At 45.8% G+C, this 26,243-nt stretch overlaps 1 protein-coding gene across 1 annotated transcript in view; it reads left to right on the top strand.

Moving 5' to 3' along the window:
* Nucleotides 1–6,194: 6,194 nt before the first annotated feature.
* The window catches only part of MSN (moesin), a 67,554-nt gene continuing 47,505 nt past the window's right edge, over nucleotides 6,195–26,243 (top strand). Inside the window, exon 1 of the mRNA XM_059050988.2 lies at nucleotides 6,195–6,494. Within this exon, the coding sequence (XP_058906971.1) occupies nucleotides 6,483–6,494 (12 nt within the window). The 5' untranslated portion in view covers nucleotides 6,195–6,482. The remainder of the gene's footprint in view (nucleotides 6,495–26,243) is intronic.

Here is a 26,243-nt window from a genome sequence, read left to right as displayed (position 1 = left end):
TAAGTCGCATCTTTCCCATCTTTTCCTCACAAGGTTGATTATTTGGACCCAAGCACAACCTTTACATCTGTTACCCTTTTAAGCTTTACCATCACTCGGGGTTGTCATAAACTTTTTGGATCCTGATTCTGTTGCCCAACCTATCCACATCCCCTCCCAGATTTTTTTCCTTCTCTTCTTCCTCCTCCTACTCACCTTTCTTTCTTTTTTTCTTTCTTTCTTTTTTTTCTTTCTTTCTCTTTCTTTCTTTCTTTCTTTCTTTCTTTCTTTCTTTCTTTCTTTCTTTCTTTCTCATTGAAAAAAAATCAAATAGTATAGAAATATATATATTAAGAAGGAAAATTTCTCCCTTTACTGTCCTCTAAAATCCCAGTCCCTGTTCCAGAGGTAACAACTAGTATCAATTTCATGTGCATCTTTCCTCTTTTCTGGGGACTTACAAACATATTTATAAAAACATAGATATTTTAATTCATAAATGGTATCATACTATTCATACTGTTCTGTGATTTCAGAGTAGATTTAAACAAAACGTCTTTTCATAGTAGTTCATACTTTTTTTTTTTTTTGCGGTACGCTGGCTTCTCACTGCTGCGGCTGCAGGCTCAGCGGCCATGGCTCACGGGCTTAGCCGCTCCGTGGCATGTGGGATCTTCCCAGACCGGGGCACAAACCCGTGTCCCCTGCATCGGCAGGCGGACTCTCAACCACTGCACCACCAGGGATGCACCACCATACTTTTAAAAGGCTGAATAACATCCTGTTGTATGGATATACCATGTATATAATCAGTCCCATAGTGACGGACATTTAGGTTGTTTCTTTTTATTATTATAGTATTGTAGTAAATGTCCTTGTAGATGCCTCTTTGTGAACAATAGAGTGTTTCCCTAAGATAGACTGGTAGTAGAGCTGGTGCATGCACACACACACCCCCCAACCCACCCCCACAAATAGAGCTGTGAATGGGGGGAGGAGTAATGAGATAGGAATAGAAGGCTCTATTCATTGGTCTTGTCTCCTAACAGGAGAATTTGAGGCAGTGTAAGGGGGAACTTGGGCCTTCAGAGAATCTGGACATAATACCAGCTGATAGGCCTCTAGGGCCGGACATGAGAATAGTAGATCCCTCTCTTTAGCTGAGCAATCTATCCTGAGCTCCAAAGATATGCCTGGAAGTGTGTTGTGCTCCTTCTGCATGGAACAAAAAGTGTGATCCCTTTTGGGGGACAACTACAGCCCAGCCTGGAATGGAGGAAAAGAAATAAAAAAGCAGCAGCTGACAAGACAGAGCAGAATGTGGGAGGCCAGATGAGCCCTGCAGACCTGGGCACTACAGGAGCTGGGGGGAGGCAGAGAGCACGAGGAGGGCAGGAGAGATCAAGGGAAGGCTTTGTGCAGAGACAAGAGAGAGCACACAGGGCTGTGTGCATGCGGTGAGAGTAGCCTGGCTCGAGTGGAAGGGCTGTGCTGAGGACCTGTGGGAGCAAGAGAAGCCTGCAAAGGTTAAGCGTGTGTGTGTTGGGTGGAGGGGGTCATCTGACGTGTTTGAGCACAGGTGAAGGCTGCATTTCTGAAGATCACCATGGTGACCTTGTGGAGGATAGCCTGGGTGGGACAGCCTGAAGTCAGGGAGACCAGGGAGAGTCGGTGAGGGCTGACCTAGGGCACTGGCAGCAGAGATGGGAGGGAGAGAAGCTGTGAAAGACAGACAGACAGAGAGCAGGCCTTGGTGATCAGATGGTAGGGGGGAAGGCAGAGGAGAATTAAAGATGATGACATCGTGCATACAAAGGATGGCACTAACAGCAAAACCAACAAACACAGAGCGGTTGGGAAGGAGAGCTCCTGGGGAGGAAGAGGGTGAGTACCCCTTGCAGAGCCTCACATAGAACCGGGCACCCAGCAGGCACCTGGTCACTGCTGGAGGCATGGGTAGGATGGACAGATGGATAGTTTCCTTCTAAGTGTATCGAGTTTGAATTGTGGGTTGTTCACAGAAGGAAGGGCCATGTGCTCAGCGGGCTGTTTTCTCTCTGTGCCCCATAGGCAGACCGGACACATAGGTGTGGTTGCTGGTCATTGGCTGCTGGGGGCAGTGCTGGGAGCTAGTGACTCCACTGGGAGACCTTCTCTGCAGGGCTAATTTCACATTCCAAGATGGCACTGGCTCAAACTGAATTGATGTTGGCTGGCTGGGGCAAGCTCTCAAAAAGCTTCCAGCTTTACTACTAAGAAGAAAAGCCAGAGAGAAACTCTCTTCGCTCTCACTGTGGTCCATTTGTATGATTAATAATAAATATTCCCAGGCACTTTGTATTGGCAAGATGCCATATTACCACTGTTTATTATTACACACCCGCTCTCTCAAGCTGTCTAGTCTGACCGCTGAGGTGCAGGGGTGATATGAATCTTAAAATCCATCTCCTTCCTCGGGTTTGCCTGGTCACAGCTAGGGACTGAGAAGGTCACAGGTCAGGCTGGTGGAAAGAAGGTGGACCTTGGACTCACAGGACCTGGGCCCAAATCCCTGTCCCACCATCAACAAATTGTGTGACTTTTAAATAACTCCTTAGACCCTCAATTTCCTCATTTCTACCCTTAAAGATTCTTGTTAGGTATTGAAATGGCCTCCCCACTGCTCAGCACACGATAAGTGCCTCATTAATGTTATCTTCTCTTCTTTAAACCAAACCCTAGCTTTTGTTTCCAAGAAGTAGGTATAAGATTGAGGATGGTTAAAAGCAAGACTTCTCTAATGCTGCAGTTTTTACTCTCAGCCATATTATACCAAGAGGACCTCTTCCCTTTGGGGAGACAAGAGTATATTCATCTGCTTATTTTTTTGTTTGTGTAAAGAGCACAGCTAGCCTAGTGCTTGGGCTGCTGATTCAGGGGAATTAAGAGAGAGAGAAGGATTCTGAGTGCATAGCCTTAAGCTTATGTTTGTCCTCACCTCTCTGCTACATTTCTCTTCTATGAATGAAGGAGAAGAGCAACTTAGAGGCTTAGTTAATTCCTTACCCAAGCATCAGCCAAGAGCAATTGTGTGGAGTGAAGCAGAAGAGATCTAATTTAGATGTAAAGAAGGACTTTCTAACAATGATGAAAATGAAAAGCAGCCCTCAGAAAGTTCTGAGTGAAGGGGAACTTTTAACTGTTACCATCCAATGGGTTGGGGAGGAATGCTTCTTTAGTCAAAGTATACTTAGGATTCAGGACTGCACCCTACCCAGTTCCTCTCTGATATTGCCTCTCCTGCACTATTGTGTCCTCTGAAAGAGGAATACCATTTAGAATGCAGAAGCTTCTTTACTGCAGTGAGCTTATATCTTGAGTGGGAGGTGATTACAAGTCCAATCTCATTTCTCTCTTGAGCTTGGCATAGGCTTTCACATAAATCAGCCTTACGCAGTTCCTGCTTGCCATTTCCTTGACTCTGACATCCAGAAGTGGGGCAGCTCTGGAACAGTCCCAGCCTCCGAGGAATCCTGAGCCTTTCCACTTGACCCCATGTATGGCCCTAAAGCACAGGTCAGATTTCTCCTTTTGTATCTCCTACCCCCTGATTCAGATCCCCCTTCCACCCCAGCTTCTTTGGACTCCAGCTTCAGAATGTCCTTGCACTGCCCCTCACCTAGCTTTACTGCTTGAAAAATACTTGCCTGTTCCTCCTGAACTTTGAATTCAGCTATTCTAAAAACCGAAGTATCTTCATACCTCTTACTTCCCTCACCCAGCCAAAATATGTGGGGATATTTAGCCCTTACTCCCATGTCTTGTCTCTACAAACACTGGCATAAACCTCATCATATCTAAAGCTAAGTATCGGGATTACTCTGGTCCCAAGAAGATTGAGCTAACTCAATTCACATGGGATCATGATAGGGTGTGGGGTGGGTGGGGGAGATTAGTTCCAGCCATATAGGCATGAAGTATTTTACAAAGAGGTAAAAACAAAGGTGTGTTTCCCTGGCCATCTTGAAGAACAAGAGAGCACCTCAGCTGCCTCTGCTCTGCTTTGGAGACATGGAGATATCAAATATGGGTCCCTCCTAGCCAGGAGGTTTCAAGTCTAACCTTCAAGCAATGTCCAGCTGCTTGACTATAATTACCATAACAAACTTCTGTCTGGTGAAGTGGTGGAAGTGGTGGCAGCACTACTCCTCTGATTCTAGCCTTCAAAAATTCTTGCCTGTATTACGGAAACAGCTTAACTGAGCTCTTTGTCTTCTTTATTACCCCTGAATCCATTCTCCACACTAGTTGCCCTATCTTGAGTAAGTTCTTTCCTCTTTTGGATCCTCAGTTCCCTTGACCTGAATGGGGGCTAGACTAAACAGTCTCCTCCCATTTCCCCACCCTTCTCCCCAGGTTGCTAACCACCTCCTCTCTCAGCCCCTCTTTCCATCAACCTCCTTGCTTCCCTACCCTTTTATTTCCCTTCCCTCACTTGAACTCCTGTGTCTCTTTTCCATTTTAATACTGTGTTCAGATGCTTGACACTCCCTAATCAGGTATCTTATGTGTGTGTGTTTGGAGCAGGGGGTGTGTTTGCATGGGATGTGGGGAATGACACACAGGGGGTTTCTACTTTCCAGGATAGATAATGAAAGTTGGAGTTTCCAGTCAATTTCTCCTCCTGCTTTAGGCACTTAGCCTAGTTCCAGGCCCCTGTGAGCTCTAGAATATGAATGAGGGAATTATTGAGTTCCTTGAACTCCTGGGAGAAAAGGGCCATGACAATGTCAAAGAATGTGATTGATGCCATTGCTACCCATGCTGCTGAGGCTTTCTGGGGAGTGCTGCTCTACCTTGGGTCAACTGCTCAGCTCCAGAAAATGGTCTGGGCAGGGAACTTTGTTTTCCCTAGCACTTATCAATGGATTTTGACAGCAGTGAGAGAAGCTGAGGCACATTGATGCATGGTCCCTGTTGAGCTGGGAAAGCAGAGTAGAGAATAGGACTGCTGATTCCTGAGAGCAAATGCAAGGCCAGTCTTTATGCAACCCTGCTAGACTCATCTATTGTCCTAGGAAGTCTACTTCCTTTGTTATCCTTTTATAATGTCAGAGTGGGAAAGGACCTTGGAAGCCCAGGAGTTCAGCCCTTTCTTGTTACAGAAGGGGAAACTCAAGCCCAGAGAGGGGAAAGGACTTACCCAGTGATCAGAGAGTGAGTTAATGGCAAAGCTATGACTAAAATCCAGGTGTCCCGACCATCCCTCTCAAATATCTTTTTAACTGCCCCAAGCTGGCTCATCATCCCTGAGGTATGTGTTACCCTACCTCACAAAGAATACTCAGACTATGCCTCTGCACAATTACCAGTGGATAGTAGAAAAAAGAACTATGGCCCGTCACTTTCAAACTAAAGCTCAAGACTTAACTAGATGACTGTTACAGTCTAGAACACCTCTATCCTGGGATTCTGTGACCTTGACAAGAAGCAGAAAGAGTGCTGGCAGACATATCTCAAAGGAGTGGACTGGGGATGCATCTAACCTGGGGGAATTATCAGACAGTGAATCAGGTATCAGTGAATTTGTTGTGGGGGCTATAGGATCAGGATTTGAAGCAGGTGAAGACTGGGATTTGTAGGAAGGAAAGTGAATAGAGACAGATATGGGAAAAAGGAGCCCAATTCTGATAAAAATGAGGATTGAGCAAGGATGGGGATGAAATATGATGGGAAAAGCGATATAGAATCCTACAGAAGAGAATCGATGAAGTGTTGGAGAAGCTGAGGCAGTTTAGCCAAGAGAAAAGAAGTTTCAGGGAGATATGGGATCTTCAGACTTCTGAGGAGTTAGGGACAGCAGGGGATTTGTGTTGTCTCAGGGAGCAGAGCTGAGATCCATAGGCGGAGCCACAGAGGAGTTCATATACACACGGGAAGAACTTTCTGAGAGCCAGAGACGTCTTGAGTAGGAACGGAGAGTTTTGATAGGTAGTGAGCTCCCCATTAGTGGAAAGTTGCAGTCAGGGCTGTAAGCCTCTTTCCAGGGTGCGGCCTAGGGCCCAGCCCTACTTGGGGGTGGGGCCGAATGGCCCGGATGCTGAGGGCCAGGGGCCGTGAAGCGGGTGGGAGAGGTGCAGGCAGGCCCAGGTGAGGGGTGGGAGCCCCCACCGGGGCGCCCAGGCCCGGCCGGGCCCCCGAGTAGGTGGTGTGGCCAGGCAGGGCTGGGCTGGGCTGGGCGGGGCGAGGCCGGCGGCCGGCTAGAAGGCGGGCGCGAGGGCGGGGAGCGGTGCGGAAGCCCGGCCACATAAAGGAGCGGGCGGTGCGACGGGGGCGGCTCTTTCCTGGGTGGGGTTTGTGAAGTCGTGGCCCGTTAGCAGGAAGCGGAGCAGTCGCCCCGACGCTGGCGAGAGACCCAATCCGAACCCCCAGTCCCCGGAGTCCGAGCCGTGTGTACTGCGTTCTCAGCGCCGTCCGACAGCTCCCAGCTAAACTTCACCAACTCCGCCGCCTTTTCCGCCACCATGCCCAAGACGGTGAGTGCCAGGGATGGGCGCTTCCGACCCCGGGGGCTCTTAAGGACCCTCATAGCCCCTCGCCGATGGCCGGGTGCTTGGGCAGCCGCGCGTCCGCTCGCGATGCCGCGCCTTCCGCCGAGGCCAGGCGCGGGGAGGGGCGGCAGTGGAGTCCGGGTCTGGCGCGCCCTCGCGGGTAAAGGGGTCCAGGGATAGAAGTGTGGGCCAGGCGGGCCGGTTTCTTTCGCAGATTCTAGTTCCTTGTGTTTGGATTGCCACAGTAGGGAAGGCTTCCTTGGGGGCCCAAGTTCTCCTTTTACCCCTGACGGGCCCTGGGCGCAGGGGAGAGGACCCTGGTTCGGAGGAGGACACTTACCCAGTCCAGGAATTGGCGCTTTTATGGGGCGAGGCTGCCACTGACCAGGAGGGGCCATGGGAACCGAGAAGCAAGGAGGAGGGTGGGAGCTGCTTAGGGCGGATCCCGTACCCCTACTCACCTTTCCCACAGCTCCCCCCGCCAGGCGGCTTCAGCTGTTTCCCACTAGGAGGGGAGGAGAGAGTTGTGGGCAGACTCATCGAGGCCGCTTGCTCTTACCCGGGAGTGCTAACACTTCACTAGGCACCAGTCTGAAGGGAGGCAAGAAGACTTTGCGGGCGGGGCGGGCTGGACGCGCGCGGTTGGGGGGCAGCTGGACGCGCGCGGTGGGGACGCGGGTCGGGGAGAAGAAGACTGGTTTCTTCCTCCTCTCCACTCGCCAAATCCCTGCCTTTCCCATTACTTACTGGCTCTCTCTATTTCCTCCTATCCACTCCGTACTATTCTGTGAGGTGTGGACTCTCCTGTGGGGCCACACCTTTCTAGGGTGGTGGTAGCTTCTAAGGATCTGGTCTCCACCCTACTGGCTGTTTTGAGAAGAGAAGAAGCCTCCTGGGAGTGGGGCCTAGGGGGGGCCGGATGCCCAGGAGGGAGGGGGGAGGGGTGTGCCTGAATAATGAGCCCTGCTTGCTTTTGTGCAAGTCATGCCAAATGGCTGCTGAGGCCCTTCCCTTGCTCAGGAAGGCTGGGTGACCACCCTGGCTTGAGTCCCTTAGGCCAGACAACTTGTTGCACTGGCTTAGGCTATGCAGTTATCCCAGACCCCTCTCCCTAGGACTGCCTGAGCTTTGTAGAGCTGAGATAGTGACTAGTAGCCTTGAGAAGGACTGAAGGTCCCTGAAAGAGGAGTCGGGGGCCCAGTTCTTTTGGTGTGTGCTGAGCTTTAGTTGCCACGTTACTGTGTTGCAGCCTTACTGCGAAGTCATTGTTGCCTTTCCAGAACCTGTCCTTCAAAAACACCAAGTTTTCAACAAGTGTGTACTTCTACCGGCTCTCTCTTTTCAGTTGCTAATGGTTTTATGACATGGGGCTTTTCCACACTCCCCTCCCGCCTCACCCCACATACACACAAAGTGAGACAGAATGGTTTTGAAAAGGGGGGAGGGCAGTCTCTGCTATCACAGAGGATTATAAAAATCCTTCCAGGAGCCTCTCTTTGATTTTATCTCTCTGTGGTTGACTCTTTGACTCCTCTTCAGATGTGGCTTTGTCTAAATAGGTGGGTGGATCTCTGGGAATAGACTGTGCCCCACAACCACTTTTCTTTAGTGACATCTCTCATCTTCAATCCTGAGATAGCTCTCATTTAAATGCAACTTAATGGGCCTGGAAATTATTTCAAAGTTATCTAAACCATCCTATCTCAGTCAAAAGTGGCAAAGAAGACAGCATGGTGATCTTTTTCCTTCTGTGAAGAGATTGGAGTATGAGCTGTTTGAGGTCAGGCCTAGGGTACTGAAAGTACCTGAATACTGAAAGTAGTTTTATGCAGATTGACTGAAACTTGAATCATGTTGGAAGGAGACGGCTGAATTTTGATAGACTGGCAGCTTTGGAGAATTTCCTATGCTGTTTGGCTCGAGGAATTGTGGTGCTCCAAGGACAATGGTGCTTCAAGGACAAAGGATGACCCTGCCTGAAAAAGTTTCAGCATCACACCCCCTACCAGACTCTTAATCGTCCTCCCCACCATGTTGCGATGGTTATGAAATTCCTGAGCCCACCTGGGCGACGCCCACCTGGGCAATGGGACCTGTCCCAAATAAGGAATGGTCAACTTTTAGGAGAAACAACTATATCATGCCTGTTAAGACCATAGAATCTTAACCTGAAAGGGATCTCAGACACTATCTAGTATCTAAGGGCACATGGTGAAAGAACCAAGATCTGGGTCTGTGCTTTTTGATGCTTATCCCATTGACCCTCTATTCTCACTCAGTGAAGGATTTTTGAAGTTGAGCCCCCTCTCTTGCTCAAAGCAAATTGCCCCCTATTCTCAGGACTTTGTGGTCCTCAGATAAAAGGAAGTGGATGATTTGGGCAAAGTAACCAAGGTTGGCATTTGTGTGGTCTCCTGGTGAGAGTTTGAGGTGTCACAAAGTGCCTCATGTTACTTTTCTCATTCCTTATCCTAATGCTGAGGCATCCAGGGGCACACTCGAGTTCACTGCATACCAGCTAGTAACTTTAATGAAGGGAAAATTTCCTTATTCTCCATTCCTTCTTCAATAGTGTGCTTTAGGCTATTTCTGGAGTATGACAGATAGGGAAGGTAGTGGAAAAATCAAATCCATTCATTCATATGAACAATGTCTACAGTCTGTCTAGGGTTAGTTTCACTTTTACAGCCAATTTTCTCCCTTAGTCACCCAGCTACCTTTAAATCTGTTAAAACATGCCCCTCTATATGCCCGTCCCCCCAACCAATTCTTGGATTCTGTGCTTCTACTTGCCAGTTTCCTGAGTCTGCTTTAGTAGCCAGAATGAAGAAGTTTATTAATTACTGTCTATACTTTGTGGTGATGATAAGACAGTTGTAAAAAAAAAAAACTTTTTTTCCCTCCCTACCCTCTTTAACTTTTTTAGATCACAAAGTCTTTGGGACTCTTGGATTCCCTAAAAAGTGATTGTTTTGAATTTTCAAGGTGTTCTGGAGTTTTTGGTTTACTAGAGTCAAAAAGGGTCTTCACAATTGTCAAGTCCAATTGTTCTCATTGTATAGATGGCGAAACTGAGACCCACAGATAGGAGGCACTGACCTAGAATGATGCAGCAAGTCAGTAGTGAAGCTAGGATTTGAATCTGGGACTTAGTTAGAGGATCAGTCTTGGTAAAATCTCTTCAGTTTGCTGAGTTTTTAGCTCTAGCTCAACAGGTCAGGGGAAAGGTGATCAAATGGTCATTGATGGGACCATCCATGTGAGCAGATATAAGGAGTCCAGCTCCTTGAAGTATTTGAAGGCTTCTGGGTCTGCATTCAGCTAAACTTTAACAGGGACTGTGTGGACTGTTTATTCTCCTGCCATTCCTAGCATTACTTGAGCCGCTCGAGTGGCACTGAAGTGGTACTTGCTGAATAGGAGGCAGAATATCAGTCTCTTAACCCTTCCCTGCCTGTAGACTTCAGGGGTGGACAAAGGATCAGGAATGGAGGTTATGTGAGAGAGACTGACTCTTTGGATCCTGCATTTGTCCACTTCTTCGGTTCTCCAGTTCACTTGGCCTTCTGTGAAAGTTTAGATGATAGAGCAGGAACCATCTTGGGGATTTCCTTTAGGCTTCTCCTTGAATAGCCCTCTGGGCAGACAGGGACTAGTCTGGCAAGAGAGCCTTTGTGGGACCCTCGAAGGTACCAACTAATCTATACTCTATCATGTTAGGCTTGGAGAAGGGAAGGTTGCTCTATGAGTGGGTGACAGAGATGGTATTGATCACAAGTCTGCTAACTCTTCATTATTATCTAGCTGCCTGTAACAATAGCTTGTTTTAAGGGTGTTCTTTTTTTAAAAAACTTTTTAAAAAATTTTATTTATTTTTGGCTGCGTTGGGTCTTCGTTGCTGCGTGCAGGCTTTCTCTAGTTGTGGCGAGCGGGGGCTATTCTTCGTTGCTGTGTGCAGGCTTCTCATTGTGGGGTCTTCTCTTGTTGCAGAGCACGGGCTCTAGGCTCACAGGCTTTAGTAGTTGTGGTGCGTGGGCCCAGTAGTTGTGGCTCATGGGCTCTAGAGCACAGGCTCAGTAGTTGTGGCCCATGGCCTTAGTTGCTCCGCAGCATGTGGGATCTTCCCGGACCAGGGATGGAACCTGTGTCCCCTGCATTGGCAGGAGGATTACCAACCATTGTGCCACCAGGGAAGCCCTTGAGGGTGTTCTTCTTACTTTTCTCTTTCTTTCTTCTCTCAGGAGATTGCTTTACTGAATGGTGGAGCTGGAAGGGACATTTAGAGGTCATCTGGTCTATTTCCTTGACTCCAATTCCAATTCTGTCTAGAGGGATGAGATGAGTTGACAGCTACATTTATTCTGAAATCTTTTCTAACAGTGTTACTTGGCAACAGGATATCTAAGTCCCTTTGTATCTTCCTGGGAATCCCTGTCACTGGAATTTCAAAACTCAAGGTCCCCAGAAGGGAGAATATCTGGCTACCAACACTACTAGGATTGGGTCTTTCATGGCTAGAGTTGCTGAAAATTGGCATCATTACAGGTTGGGAACAGTCTGTTTTTGATCTTTCAAAGATAGAACTGAGTTTATCATGTATATCTTTCCTAACTCATGATATTTTCTCCCTGCTACCCCACTCTACTCTTCTTCCCCTGAAGAAAAAACAGTACAAAGGTGATCTCTTTTGGGGCAGTCTGTTGGTCAAGTGAAAGAGGTGGTCTTGTCATAATTTACCTATTTTGCTGTTCATCCCTCCTCCTATTTAATGCTTGATAGAGCTGAAAAACTTTTCAATTCCAGGTTCTGATTTGTGGTGCAGGAGCAGTCACTTGGAGAGTTAGCTCAGGACTCCATTGATTTGGTAGGTGGGTGTTGGGAAATGGCAGGTAACACTGACCTGATAATTTTTCTTCCTCTCTTTCCATGTAAGAAGAACATCTTCCCTGTCCTCAGTAAAGTGATCCAAATGAAGTGGGCCTTTAGGCAAGGTCTTTCTTCAGGCCCTCAGTCTCTCCAGCTTGTCATGAGAGAACAGTACTAGTAATAGATACATTCTAGGGACCCTTCCAGTACTGATGTTCTTGAAAGCCTTGATGGTATAGCCTCAAGCCTCCCATTGGTACGTTTATTCCTTCAGACATCCTTTCCTTAACATATGAGTGCCTTCTTTGTACCAGGCAGTGTGCTAGGCTATGCTGAGAATACAAAGTTCAACAGCACTTGCTAAAATGTATCTTCTTGTCCCCCTACACCTCTGGAGTGCTGTTTCTTCCTGGGTACTGGGTTCAGAATAGAGTTTCTAGCTTGGGAATTGGTTTGTCTCATTAGTAGCTCTGACACGAATACTGGCATGAGTGTTCTCGGCTGTTTCCTCTTGCGGCTACGGACTATGGCCTATGTCTATGGGCTATGTCTGAGGAACAAGAAAGAAACCAACTGAGACTATATTGTGAAGGCTGTGGATTGACTGAAGAGCCTCAGACAAACATTCATAAAACCTCATGGGTTTCCCCCCCTTTCTTCTCCTTGCCTGTCTGTAGCATAGGCCCGCCCCCACCCCCTGCCTCCTGTAGTTCTGCTGAGAGGCCAGAAAGCTACTGAGTTATATTTCAAGTTTACTTTTAACCTGTTGAGTGTGGTAGTTAGATATACTGGTAGACAGTGAGGAGCTGGTGGGCATAAACTGACCTCCTAAGGTAGCTATCACCAATGAGCTGAAGGCTGGCTGTTGTGTGGTGCAGCATTTCAAATGCATCTGTATTTACAATGACCAAGAGCTTCCTTAGCCTTAAGCTCCCCTTTTAGCTGATTGTTCTGAGTGGTCTGAGTTTCTCACAGGAGTGTTTTGAATCACAGAGCAAAGGAACTGGCCTTAAACTTTGTAGTTTAAGTTTAGTTTATATTTTAGATGGGGATACCAAAGCCCAAGAAACAGAAGTGATTTGAATGAACTGGTAATAAGGCTATGACTAAAATCCAACTTGCCTGGTCCCAGATTAGGGGAGGAATTTTGAATGTCTGCCTTTTAAATGGCACTTGCTGCAGTGTGCTCAGTGTTTTCTCCCTTTGTGCTGTGGGTGACTTGACCATAGTGTTAAAATGGTCGTGGGAAGAGCAATGGTTCTGAGTATGTAGAGCTCATCTCAAAGGTTACTTTGTATGGAGATAATTGAGATGGTTCAGGCTCTGACCTTGCTTTTGGGATTCTTTGTAGCACTTCCCAGGAAGGTAAGTGTTTTGCTTTGGCTGTAAAGTGTGGTGGAAAGTAGAAATGTGCACTGAAGAGAGGTAAGGAGAGGAGACTAGCTATGTTTTCCTGCTTGAGGCTAGACTTAACAGTTTTAAGAGTCTTTATTTAAAATATATATATATATATTTATTTATTTATTTATTTATTTATTTATTTATTTATTTATTTATTGGCTGTGTTGGCTCTTAGTTGTGGCATGCGGGATCTTTTGTTGCAGTGCGTGAGCTCTTCGTTGCAGAGTGTGGGCGTTGCAGAGTGTGGGCTTCTCTCTAATTGTGGCACACGTGCTCCAGAGCGCGCGGGCTCAGTAGTTGCGGTGTGCGGGCTTAGTTGCCCTGCAGCATGTGGCATCTTAATTCCCCAACCAGGGATCAAACACACGTTCCCTGCATTGGAAGGCGGATTTGTAACCACTGGACCACCAGGGAAGTCCCAGTAAGAGTCTTTATTGAGTAGAGTTATTTCTTTTACATATTCATACCTGGAAAGGTTAGCCAGCTTGTTCAGGATCACATGAAGTTGGTAACAGTTTTTTTTTATGATAGCTATGATTATCCTTACCAATTAATTAATTAATTAATTAATTTATGGCTGTGTTGGGTCTTTGTTGCTGTGCGCGGCTTTCTCTAGTTGTGGCGAGCGGGGACTACTCTTCATTGTGGTGCGTGGGCTACTCATTGCGGTGGCTTCTCTTGTTGCGGAGCATGGGCTCTAGGCACGTGGGCTTCGGTAGTTGTGGCACGTGTGCTCAGTAGTTGTGGCTCGCGGGCTCTAGAGCGCGGGCTCAGTAGTTGTGGCACACGGGCTTAGTTGCTCCATGGCGTGTGGGATCTTCCCGGACCAGGGCTTGAACCCGTGTGCCCTGCATTGGCAGGTGGATTCTTAACCACTGTGCCACCAGGGAAGTCACTTGGTAACAGTTTTGAAAGGAGAACTTGGCTTTCCTGATTCCCAAGTTAGTGGTCTCTCACTGGACTTGCCTGACTTGGCAGGATGACTCTTTTCACCCATGGGACACAGACGTCCAGAGAATTGGCTCTGTGGTAATTATATTAACAATATGGCTACAGTGGAGTTCCCCTAAATAGCTTCTGCTGTAGCAAGTTTCAGTCAGTGGGTGACTCACTTCTTCTGGGGCCTCAAAATGACTTTTTTCTCTTTCTGCCTGCCCCTCACCCAAGTTCCCCACTTTCTCTTTGCCATTTAAAATTTTGAGCTCTGACCTTTTTGTATTCTGACTCAGTGCTCCAGCTTGTCTTGCTCCTTGAGTTAGGTGAATATTATGGTACTTTCTTCCACTTTGGCAACAGTATTTTCTGCTTTGCAACCATTTGAATACAGACTGGAGTGTTCTGGACTCAACCCTCATGAATCACCTTTAGGTTTTGTAGGCCAAGGCCGATGAAGGTAGCTAGCCAAAAAAGGACTTTTTAGGCCTTTACAGAAAGGGAGCATAGAGTACTGGTGAAAAGCACAAACTCTAGAACCAGACAGCTTGGATTCAAATCCCAGCTCTGTGACAAACTAGTTTTGTAGCCTTGGACAAGTTACTTAATTTATGTGCTTCATTTTCCTCAACTGTAAAGTGAAGATAATGGTAGTACCTATCTTGTAGGCTTGTTGTAAGGATTAAACAGGGCAATTCCTATAAAGTGCTTAGAACTGTACCTAGCATCTCTCTAATCAGTGCTATGCATATGTTAGTTATGGAACTACTATATGCCCAACCCTGTGCTAGGTAGGATGATAAAAATGAAGGCAGGCAGCTGCATTCTCACTGTTATTTGAGTGGTTACTAGGTACTATTTACTATAAGGGATACAAATAAATAAATGGAGGATACAATTGCTGCCTTCATAGATCTCCTATTTAACTGGAGATTTAGGGCTAACTCACTTAAAAACAGTTTGACAAAAGTGTGTACATGACATTTTCTATAGATTTTGAGAAGCAGGGAGTTTATTGGGACATGAAAAAGGCCTTAGAGGATGTGTACACTTGGGGGCAGTGGCTTTTCTGGGTGGGACAGTGATGTAGTTTTGGTATGTGGGTGTAAACCAAGTGGCCCTAGGCCAGTGTTCTCTTGAAAATGAGTTTGTCTGAAATGAAGGAAGGCTTGATATGCTGATTGTTTGAAGGGATTGTGGATTGTACAAGCCACAGAGTACATGTCAGCATAGACCAAGTTGCTTTTTATAGGGTCATTTGGAGCCAAAAGTCCTGTCTCAACTGGCAAACCCCTTCTGAAGTGGTTTTTTGGGGGAGACTCTACCTTGGGTTTTCCAGAATCCGGTGAATTAACTAAAACAAATTTTGTTGTCTTTGTTACCCATGTGGGTATGTGAGCAGCTCCTTCCTTCATGTTTCCATGTGAGCTAAACCAAGGAATAGAGCTTAGTGATTACTCTCTTTAGGTCAGCAGCCTAAAACCAGCTTTTAGTTGTCTCAAGAGGCTTTGCTATGAGATAGGTATTTGAGAAAGGATGGAAATGAGGGGAGGATTTCTTCGTGTGTGATTGTGATAGGTTGAAGAGTGTGGCATTTTCTGGCCAGGACCCAGCTGGAGCATCTGGGCCCTAAACTTGAAGAAAGAACTTTTGGATAACTTTCAAAGCACAGCTCTTTGGCTGTGCCTGATGACAGACCCAGATTTGATGCTCCTTTCAGGGGGCTTGTTGTGGCATAAGGTAAGTGTTGAGTTAGCTTCTAGGCCATTGGTATGGTGACCTACCACTGTGTTTGCTTAGTAGTAATGCTTTGCCAGGTAGCTCCTGTGATAGGTGACTTCAAAGGTTGAAGTTTCTTCCTGTCCCTGGTGACCCTTCTATGTGGGAATTTTGTAGATATTTTGTGTGGCCAGGGTATCAATCTGGGTCTAATGAGAGAAAAGTTGAGATGTGGGCATTTGGTCATACGTAACAAAGTATAGTCCTGAGAAATCCTTTCCTGGATATTTATTTGGCAGAAAGGAGGGGGAATAAGTCATACCTATCAGGCTTGGTCAGCATTTCCTTCCCTATCTTTAGTCCTGGCCTCCCTTAAATACCTGGGGAAGGTCAAGGCTCTTTTCTCCACTGAAGTATATTTAGATAAGGTTCCTGATCTTACTGTCTTGGTCTAATCTGCCCCTCACCCCTCCCACACCCCTGTCCTTTTTCAGAAATCTCAGCTTGAAGGTTAGATGAAGTATACCAAGAGTATACCTGTATACCTGTTGTATACCTGTTGTATACCTGTTGTAATCTTTAACTGGGGTTGACTAATCTGTGGTATGCAGTTGGAGGGTGGGGGTCTAGGTAATAGCCAATTTGGGTGTCTTTAGTTAAGGTGTACAGATCTTTGCTATCTTCAAGAGTTTTAAGTGAGCTAAACCTCTCTCCAGTTATCCTTGCAGATATTCCTGGGAGATTGACTAATCCATAGAAGTTCCCTTGTTGAGAGCAAAAGTCACTTAACATTTTATGTTTGAATTTTCTTTTCTCTAACTTGAAAATATCAACAATATCAGAAATATATAACTGGAGTAGAGCCCTTTTCCTCAGGTTCCTTACTCTTCTTGGCACCTGGGCCTTGGCTGATCTAGCATATGCTTGGTGAGGACATCTGCCACTTTGCTTCAGGGTTATACTACACCTCTCTTCTGGTACTTGGAGAGGTGCTCCAGCAGGACCTGAAGAGGGCCTGGGGAAAATTTAGCCTTAGTTGCCTTTCTTTCTACCATAGCCTGGGCATTTTCCTAAGGTTGGGAGTTTGCCGCCTGGCCTTAGGCCAGTTGCCAGAGGAAACCAATGACTAAAGGCTTCCTCCCTGCGACGTCAGCTTCTGGAACCTTTCCTGATGATTCCTTACCAGTCAAGTATGCCTTATTTGGCTATATTTTCCCCCCTCAGATGCCTTTGCCACCTCAACTAGTGCCTTGTTCTTCTTTGGTACAAGGAACACCTTCCTCATGTTTATATAGTACCATCTGCAAACTTTTATTTTCTCCTTCTTTAGGGCTTGCTTGGAGCAGGAGGTGAGGCTCTTTGTTGGGGCCAGGGTGGGGGCCAGTGAGAAAGGAGAGAGGAAGATGAGAGAGCTTTGGAATGACTGTGATTTCTCCACCCTGCTTTCTTATCTCTCATTGCCCTCCTTACCCTGCCTGGTCACCTCCCTCTAGCTTCTTACTTAGATCTCTGATAGCCTAAGAGTAGTCTTGCTCGGCCTGGAAAGGCTCAGGGATGGGGTGGGGCGCGGTTGGGCTCTCAGCATCTGAAACTACTCCTCTGGAGTAAGTAAAGCCTTCCAGTTGCTGAGTTCTTTACGTGTGCCTTTTCGTATGCCTAGGCTTCTCACTTGACTTTCCTGAGCGGGCTGCGTCCAGCGTCCCTCTGCCTCTTTATCTCCAGTCCTGAGCTGTCTAGCCCTAGCTTAGAAGAGCTCAGCTTTTGACACAGCTTGGAGCACTTGTCTGGAATTTTTTTTAAATGCTTTTGAGTAGAAATGGTACAACAAAAAGAATAACAGACTGAATCAGGATATTTGGTTTTTAGTCTTTGCCTGTGTGACCTTGGGCAGGTCACTTTTATGGGCCTTAGTTTTCATATCTGTAAAATGAGAACATTGGCTTTTTCTGACATTCTGATTATTTGTGCCTAGTCTTTAAGAAGATAGTAAGAGGTTCTTGGAAAGAGTGTAACAGAACAGAGAACAGTGACTATTTGGAGAAGTTGCTCTTTCCTCTTTAGAATGGTATTGGGAGTGTCATTTTCCCCCCAGCTATCAATTTGTAGGTAGCCCTCACTATTTCAGTGAGCTCTCCTTAGGCGTATTAGATCCATCTACCACAGAGCTTGCCATGGGTATCCTGGCTTGGAGAGACAACTGTTAACTGAGTGCCCTGTGGGTGGGGCCTTGGAGTTCAGCCTGCAGAGTACAGTTGCTGGCTATTTTGGGTTATTGGTGACCCCAGGAAGAATAGAAGACCCTTGAATTGGTCATTGTTCCAGTAGGGAAGGAGAAGACCAAGAAACAAACCAAAACTAAAATACAAATGAGATTTGACTTCCTCTACTCCCTTCCCCCACAACATCCCTCTCCCTAGGGTTATGAAATTTGCTTTTGGCTGAGTCTTAAATTGCCAAGCTCCCCTTCCCCTTCTTCTGATGGAGTCACCAGTGTCTTCGCTGCCCTTGGATCCGGAGAGCTAGGTGATGTGGTCTTGGGTGGAGTGAAGGGGAGAAATTTCTAGTGAGGGAGATTGGCATAGGCCTAGTGTTCAGCCTTCAACTTATCCTGCATTTTGTGAATATGGCTTCCTGTGGTGTTAGACCTGTAGATGAAAGGGGAGGGATTTCTGAATTTCCCATGAGGGAGTGATAGGCTGATGAGGCATAAGCTAGTTCCTGGAGATGGTGTGCCCTTGGCTGGATCTGTTTTCACCCTTCTTCTTCCTCCTCACTGACATTTTGTACGGTGCTTGCCTGTAAATCAAGGATCCCAGGCTGTATATCAACCACCTAGGAGTTGTCCATGAACATGATCTTCACCTGCCCTGAGCCTCCTGGAGTGAGAGCAAGATAGAAGTCTTCTTGGTGTCTGTCTTCTTTGGGAATAAGTTCCTAGGGCAGTTTAATCAGAGAAGACTTAGTTGGGTAAAGCTGGACAGTGCTTTTGGGTGGAAGATTCTTCTCCATCATTGAGCTGGAATGGCCTCTGGACCATGTAGGAGCTTGCTGCTTGCAGTAGCCACCTTGCTGGCAGCCTTTCCTTCCTAGGGGCCTCACATGTGTTGTTAAGGATTCCAGTCACAGTTGGTAGATTAGAAATGCTGTTGGTGAGGGAGAGTAGGGAAACTGGTAGAGGATAGAGAAGGGGAGAAGGAAAGAGGAGTCAAATAGAAGAAGAGTGGTTATTTTTATACTTCCCCTTTTTTATAAAACCCAGCATGGCATATGACAGAGTTTAGCAAATAGAGGGAGACATCTTCCATAAGTCCACCATTTTAACATAGCAGTTATTGTTTATGTGTATTTCTCATCACATCTCATATATGTACCTTAGTTTTCCATGGTATAATCGTATTGTACATAAAAAAATCTTACTTCTTTATCCCTATTTAACATATCACTAAAAACTTAGGTAAATGCTATTTAGTTTTTAAAAATGAACATTTTAATGCCTTTACAAAATTCCATCCAATGACTATGTCATAATTTACTAACCATTCCCCTTTTGTCGGTCATTTAGATTACTCCCAGCATTTGCCAGTATTTATAACACTGCAGTGAATGTGAACAAGAGAAAATCTAAACCCCTTAGCATGGTATATATGGAGAGCCCTTTGATACCTGGCTCCATCCTAGCTCTCTCTCCAGACTCAGGTCCCACTTGGCCCCACATGTATGCTATGCTGTAGCTTTGTGGGATTAAGTTTCCCCAAGTAAGCCATACCTCTTATATCTTTCACCGTTAGCATATGTTTTTTCTTTCAACTTGAAACGTCAAGGATCTCTTCCTCACGTCCCCCCACTCCATGACACCATCACTGGATACTTTCTTTAATACTCCCAGGTAGTATTAGTTTTACTATCTTCTGTGTGCCCACTGTACCTTGTAAGAATTTCTGTTATGATACTTATCATGTGGTATTGAAGCCACCTGGGCTCCCATACTTTCTCCTTTAGTAAACTTGTGGATTTGAAAGTTTCTAACTCCTCCTGCCTCAAGAAGGGGCTGTTGTTCAGGTGGAGATGGTTAGGGATGGGCAGGCCTTTGAAGAGTGCATAGTCAGTGACAGACATGGAGAAGGGGAAGCAGCAGTAATGTATGCAAGGGATCCAGCAGTGTTGGATGAACACCTGGTAGGACATACTAGGTACTGATGAGAAAATACACGTTGGAGAAGGGAAGGTGCATTAGCATCTATAGGGTGGAGAGCCCTGAGAGAGAGTCTTGCTGGCCTTGACACACCAGAGTAGACTTCTCAAACCATTCCAGATTTCGATTTCCCATCTGTAAAATGGAAAGAGTAATAGCACCCTACTTCTTAGGGTTATGGTGAAGATTGGGCACTAATGCACCTGGAAGTGCTCTGTGAGGTGTGGGGCACAGGGGAGGGAGGGTAGGTCCATGACACCCCATAATTTTTGTTCCAGTTGGCCTTTTAAAGTTCTGCTTTATGTGTGTTGCTCATCAAGCTTCTGAGTCCATAACGTCAGATGCTACAGTTTCCCCGAGCAAGCATTCCCATAGGTGCCCCACAACTTGATGCTTTTAGTGGGAGGTATGCAGGGAAGTCCTCATCTCCCCACTTACCTGGGCAGCATGGCTCCAACTGGCCCCAGCACAGCCCTACTAAAAAATGGCCACAAGTGGCCAGGGAGGGAGGTACCACCTTCTCTTCAGCTCTTTAGCAACAAATGAGTGGTACTAGAATAGAGGGTTTCCTAACATCTCTTCAGCTGGAGGTGGAAGTATTTATAGATGCTTCAGTGAAACTGGGCACCTTTCAGGCCTTCTGGCCTCAAACCAGCCATGTACTATTAGAAGGACAGGACTCTGTGTCTGTCACTGACTATATGCTCTTCAAAGGCCTGCCCATCCTACCTGTCTTGGGCAAATAGCTCATGGGGAACATTCAAGGTCTTTGGATAGAGATTCTTCTCCATCTAGTGTGACTTTTATTTTCTCCACATACTACCCATGGCTTCTTGCTGCTGTCCTGGCCATTTGAAAACCCCAAATCCACCCCAGAATTTTATGTTTTATAAAGGACGCAAAGTACCTGAATCTATGGAAGATCTGTTTGTCAACTATAACACACAACAAGGGGAAGATACTTGCTCAAAGTCATGTAGACAGTCAGGGGCAGAAGCAAGTCTTTAAGCCAAGACTCTCAGGAGTGTGTTTTTTTCATTCTATCAGCTTATCCCACTGAGAATGTAAGCTTCTTGAAAACAGGGACAGTTTCCCACTGTATCCCCAGTATCTAGCACAGTGCCTGGCATAGAGGAGGTGCTCAACAAATATTTGTTGAATAAATACATTAATAGCTACTATTGTCAAGTTGGAATTGTCTTGCACAGACTCCTTTGGCTAGGTCTACTAGAAAGCCAAACAACGATTTCAGGGGCCCACTGGAAATTACCTAATGTGGACCCAGCTGGGCCCTGGCAGAGTGGAGCTAAGTAGTGCCAATAAATGGGGAGGAGTTTTCCCTCTTGTGCACCTTGAAGAACCTGTTTACCTGTGTGTGAGTGACCAGCTTGTTCATAGCTACTTTCCATTCCCTTTTCCCATGTCTTCACACAATGCAGTAGTGTTCACACTGAGGGAGAATATTCAGATCAAAGTTTTTAGTGGATTTTAACAGGTAGCCGTGCAAGCATTTCTATCAGCGTTTGTGAAGCAACCCAGAGTTTGGCCCTAGAGTACATATTTGAAGCATTACCCAGCTTTTAAAAATTTTTACTTTTTTGTATGTGTGCTGCTCATTGTGGCATGGCCAGCATTGCAGGACTGTATTGTGTAATCTAATCTGAGAGGTTTGTGCTCCCAAGGTTTAAGGATTGAGTTTGCTCCTCTGCTTAGAGATGGGTAGGGCCAGACACAGATCAGGAAGGACAGCAGGGAAATGCTGTAGATCATCATGTTGGGGCACCCAGCAGCCGTGTTCTGCTGTTGCTGCTGTTGTCACCACCACTGCCACCACCATCACCCAGGCTGCCTTAGGTCCCAGACTGCGTATCTTTGCAGATTTGGGCATTTTAGTCAAGGTAAGCTAATTTGGGGAGCAATAGGAGGTATTCTTCCTCCCACACATTCCCTAAGAGAGGGGTGTGGCCAGCATTTGGGAGGTATAGGTTTAGGCTTACTAGATAGGGTTGGGTGGCCTAAAATAGCAAGAGCCTCTGAAGGTTATCTAGTCTTTAAAGGACTTTTTCCATCTGTTCTTATAGTGCTGAGCTAGACACCATACGAAGAATAGAAACAGACATAGTCTGTGCTTTTTGGTAGGGCAGACTTAAATAAAACCAGACTTTATTTATTTTACAATTTTTTTCAGAATCAGTTTGGGTCAGTGACACTGATTTTTTTTTTTTTTTTTTTTTTTTTTTTTGTGGTACGCGGGCCTCTCACTGTTGTGGCCTCTCCCATTGTGGAGCACAGGCTCCGGATGCGCAGGCTCAGCGGCCATGGCTCACGGGCCCAGCCGCTCCATGGCATGTGGGATCCTCCCGGACGGGGGCACGAACCCATGTCCCCTGCATCGGCAGGCAGACTCTCAACCACTGCGCCACCAGGGAAGCCCTATTTTACAATTTTTGATTTGTGTTTTTTCATTGTGAAACTAATACATATTTGCTGTGAGAAATAAAACAACACTGAAAAATACAAAATCCCCTGTTTTCTGCCCTGACTCTGTTCTCCAGAGAGAACCAACATTTATGTGACCTAGTTAGTTATATGAACTTAGACTCCTTTTTAAATGCATTTATACACATATAACTTTAAATACACACATAATACAAATCCATACTGTTCTGCAACTTGTTTTTTTAAACTTACTATGTGGTGGCCATCTTTTCATATCAAATCAGATTTTAACATCTGTATGGGCTCATTAATAATCAAATTATCAAGTGAGTGGAACACTTAAAAGCACTTAAAAGCGTTTCATAAATGAAAAGGGCTCATATTCTTCATTGAATGGAAAATAAAGAGAACATTGTAAGGGCTTGCCTGCCTGAGAGAGAAGGCTTTCTGGAGAAGGAGGGAGTTGTGGACCCTTCTGTTGGGATGAAGGATAGGGTGATGAAAGCTGTTCCCCTTTTCAAGCTCAGTAGGCCCCACTTTTAGAGACTGCTGTGATTTCACCCATGCCTAAGTGATCTGAGTTGAGTGATTGGTGGTAGGGTAAACCACTTTTCTGTGCTTAACGTGGCCCTCTCCCTCTTCTGTGGTCTTGCCAGTTTGGGGTAGTTTGATTCCAAACAGTACCTGACTTAGAACCCTGTTCCTCAGAAGACCTCTGGCTGCTATAGCTATCTCAGGTTGAGGAAAGAAGCTGTGTGTGTGTGTGTGTGTGTGTGTGTGTGTGTGTGTGTGCGCGCGCGTGCGTGTGTGTGTGTTTTGTTGGTGTGCACATGCCTTTCCAGTCTTCCCCAGAGAAGAGCAGTGAAGCTGGATTAGAATCCACTCACCCCGTACTTACCAGGGATCTTGTCCAAGTGGCAGAAAAGTGGAATTTTGCAGAGTGCTCAGCTACAGCTGTGGCATCAAGTTGAAGAGCTGAGAAAGATAGTGATTTTTGAAATGCAAATAAATACAGTTGACCTTTGAACAATAGGGAGGTCATGGGCTCCCCACCACCACCATGTTCTGCCAGTCGAAATTGCATATAACTTTACGGTTGGCTTTCCATATCTCTGTTTCTACATCTGCATATTCAACCAACCAACCACAGATTCAGCCAACTGCAGATTGTGTGGTACTGTGGTATGTTTTTATTGAAAAATATTCGCTTATAAGTGGACCAGCACAGTTGAAAGCCATGTTGTTCAAGGGTCAGCTGTAAACAGTATATTAAAAAAAAATCTAGCCCAGTGGCCACTCCTGCTCTTAGAAGCTTGCTAGCTTGAGGGTACTGATCGAAGCCAGGCCAGGCAAGAAGAAGCAGGATTACCAGAAATGCAGGCTCTCTTCTGCTCACTCATGGCATGCTCCACCCTTCTCTTGTCTTCTTAGTTCCCAGACTTTCACGGTGGGTGGAGCAGAGCTTATGCTTGCCCAGCCTTTAATCCTAGAGCCTCTGCCACCAGAGGTTGACCTTGATTAGGCCAGCCCTACTACAGGCCACTGCAGGCATTATTCCTTCCCCTTTAGACAGGAAGCTGCCTGCAAATTGAGTGATTGGAGCTTTCTGAATACTTGTGGGGCAGGGAGAGCAAGGCTCTGAGGTCAGACTCTAAAAAGGGAAAGGGAATGACATTTTAAAGAATTTCTTGTGCTACTTGAGAAGGCTTGGATCCAAAGTATCTTCAGTAATTTATTGTAGGTCAGGCTTGTAGGAAGATATGTGTTTCAACACATATTAGCTGTGTGACCTTTTGGAAGTCCCTTAACCTCCCCATTCTTCATCGGTAAAGTGGGGATGATAATCCTCAGTGCTGGTGGGAAACTTGGATAAGATACATTAAAAAGCCCTCGAGGGGAAGGGTAAGCTGTGACGAAGTGAGAGAGTGGCAGGGACATATATACACTATCAAATGTAAATTAGATAGCTAGTGGGAAGCTGCCACATAGCACAGGGAGATCACCTCTGTGCTTTGTGACCACCTAGAGGGGTGGGATAGGGAGGGTGGGAGAGAGGGTGATGCAAGAGGGAAGAGATATGGGAACATATGTATATGTATAACTGATTCACTTTGTTGTAAAGGAAAAACTAACACACTATTGTAAAACAGTTATACTCCAATAAAGATGTTTAAAAAATAAATAAATTAATTAATTTAAAAAAAAAGAAAAAAAAAAGCCCTCGAATGTTAGTTCTATAGAAAATCAAGCATATAGGATTCAGGTGCTCAGAGAAGTATAAATCATATTTTCACACCCTCTGTTGACAAAAACAGTAAAATGTGTTCAGTGGATGAAAGACTTTCACCTCACCATTAAGAATGGTTATGATCCTTAAAAGGGTAAGCCTCAGTTATCAGGAAAAGTTCACTTCTGTGGAACATTTATAGACCATTTGGGACGAATGATGTATTGAAATACAATCGGCTCTCAACTATCCATAACAAAACATTCTTCTCCTAGCTATGTGTGGACTGCCTGTCCTAAGCCATATGAGCCCAGGGAATGCAAACTCCCTTGGCTCTTCTGATAGTCCAAACAAGACATAGTTACATAAATATTTCCAAAAAAACCCTCGAAGTAAAGTGGTTAGATTGCTACTGCTGAGTTATCCACAGGGTATTATTCTTATGTTGATGTGGATAACTGACCTTAACCAAAAGAATAATGGTGAACTTTGGCTTCTGGAGCAAGGAAAGTGATGGGCTTCTACTTCACAGATCATTTATGCCCTCTGTGACCATCCCTCCAGCCTATGAACTCAGGTAGGTGTGACAAATTTATAAGACTGGGATTGGGAGAGAGGCAACGATTCAAAGGATGGAGCTAGGAAAGACCATGTGTGAGATTGCCCTATATGGACTGTTATTCCAGGGAGGATTGGAACAGTTCTCAACCCCGCCCCCCCCCTGCTGGGATCTAGCCTTTGTCAGAAAGAGGCAAGACTGAAGAAATCTTGAAAGAACTACTAGAGACCTCTCTGGGCAAGTTTCGCTGGAACCTCTAGCTGTTGAGCAGCCCAGAAAAGGGAATTTTTTGGTTAGGAATCTGGGAGGGAGTTATAAGTTTAGGGGGTAGCTGCCTGTTGTCCAAGTAGTTCCCTGTTTAAAATGGCCCTGTCAGATGTGAATTGAAGGAATCCCTTTATAGTCTGGCTGGCATTGCCCTGCAATTATTTTCCAGTGTTCCTAGCTGTACTCACCCCATGTCTAGACCAAAAAAAAAAGTCCCCAACACAAATACTGAGAATCTTTACATTTGCGATATGCATTGTAGTTGTCAAAACGCTTTTTACCACTATTATTATTATGTCATTTGATATTCATTAACTCTTTCCAGTTGGCAGGTTAGGAATTATTAACCCCGCTTTTTCATATGGGGAAACTGAGGCTCAGAGAGGTTAAGTGACTGCAGAAATCACTCAGCTAATGAATAAGGACATGGGGTAGGGGGTGTAGAAAGGGGAGATGAGTGTTGTTTCATAAAGGCCTGAACTTAAGCTCTAGTTATGATTAGGCCAGAGTTTTGAGGCTAGAAAAGAAGTTTCAGCTTTAAACATCAGGTCCTTCCCCTGTTCTAATAGTTGCTCAACCTCCCTTTAGTCTCTCCTAAAATATCATGAGTGAAGAATAAAGTTTAGAGAGCATTGTAGTAGTTGGGATCTGTGTGTGGATGTCCACCTGTCATGTTTGTGTTCTGCCTGCTTGGAGCCTGGCCTGACACTTGTTTTGTAGCTGGCTTCGTATGTTACCCTTCTTGCTAATGTCAGACCACTGCCTTCAAGGCTGGTTGAGCTTTCCATCTGGTTGGACCAATAACTTACTTGGCTTTACCTTGCTCTTGGACACAGATGTTGCTTGTTAGGAAGTGAGAATTGTTTGGGGATTGCTTCGGCCTAGCTAATGTAGAGTCTTGTTTGGACCTTGGCGGGATCGTTAGTGGAAGAGGTACTGGGGAATTGTGGAAAGAGCACTCTTCTGGAGTTGAAGAGCTGGAGTTTAGTCTGAGCTCTGCTGCTAGCTTCCCAGGGCAATCTTGACCAGGCCCTTGCCCCTTTTGGGACCACAGTCTGTTCTGCGAGGAGTTGGTTTGGCTAATCTCTGAGTGCCATTCCTGCTCCTCAAGTCTGTGATTTATTCAGAGAT

This window comes from Kogia breviceps, chromosome X (genome assembly GCF_026419965.1).
Source record: "Kogia breviceps isolate mKogBre1 chromosome X, mKogBre1 haplotype 1, whole genome shotgun sequence".
NCBI lineage: Eukaryota > Metazoa > Chordata > Mammalia > Artiodactyla > Physeteridae > Kogia > Kogia breviceps.
This window is presented reverse-complemented; position numbering and strand designations above follow the sequence as displayed.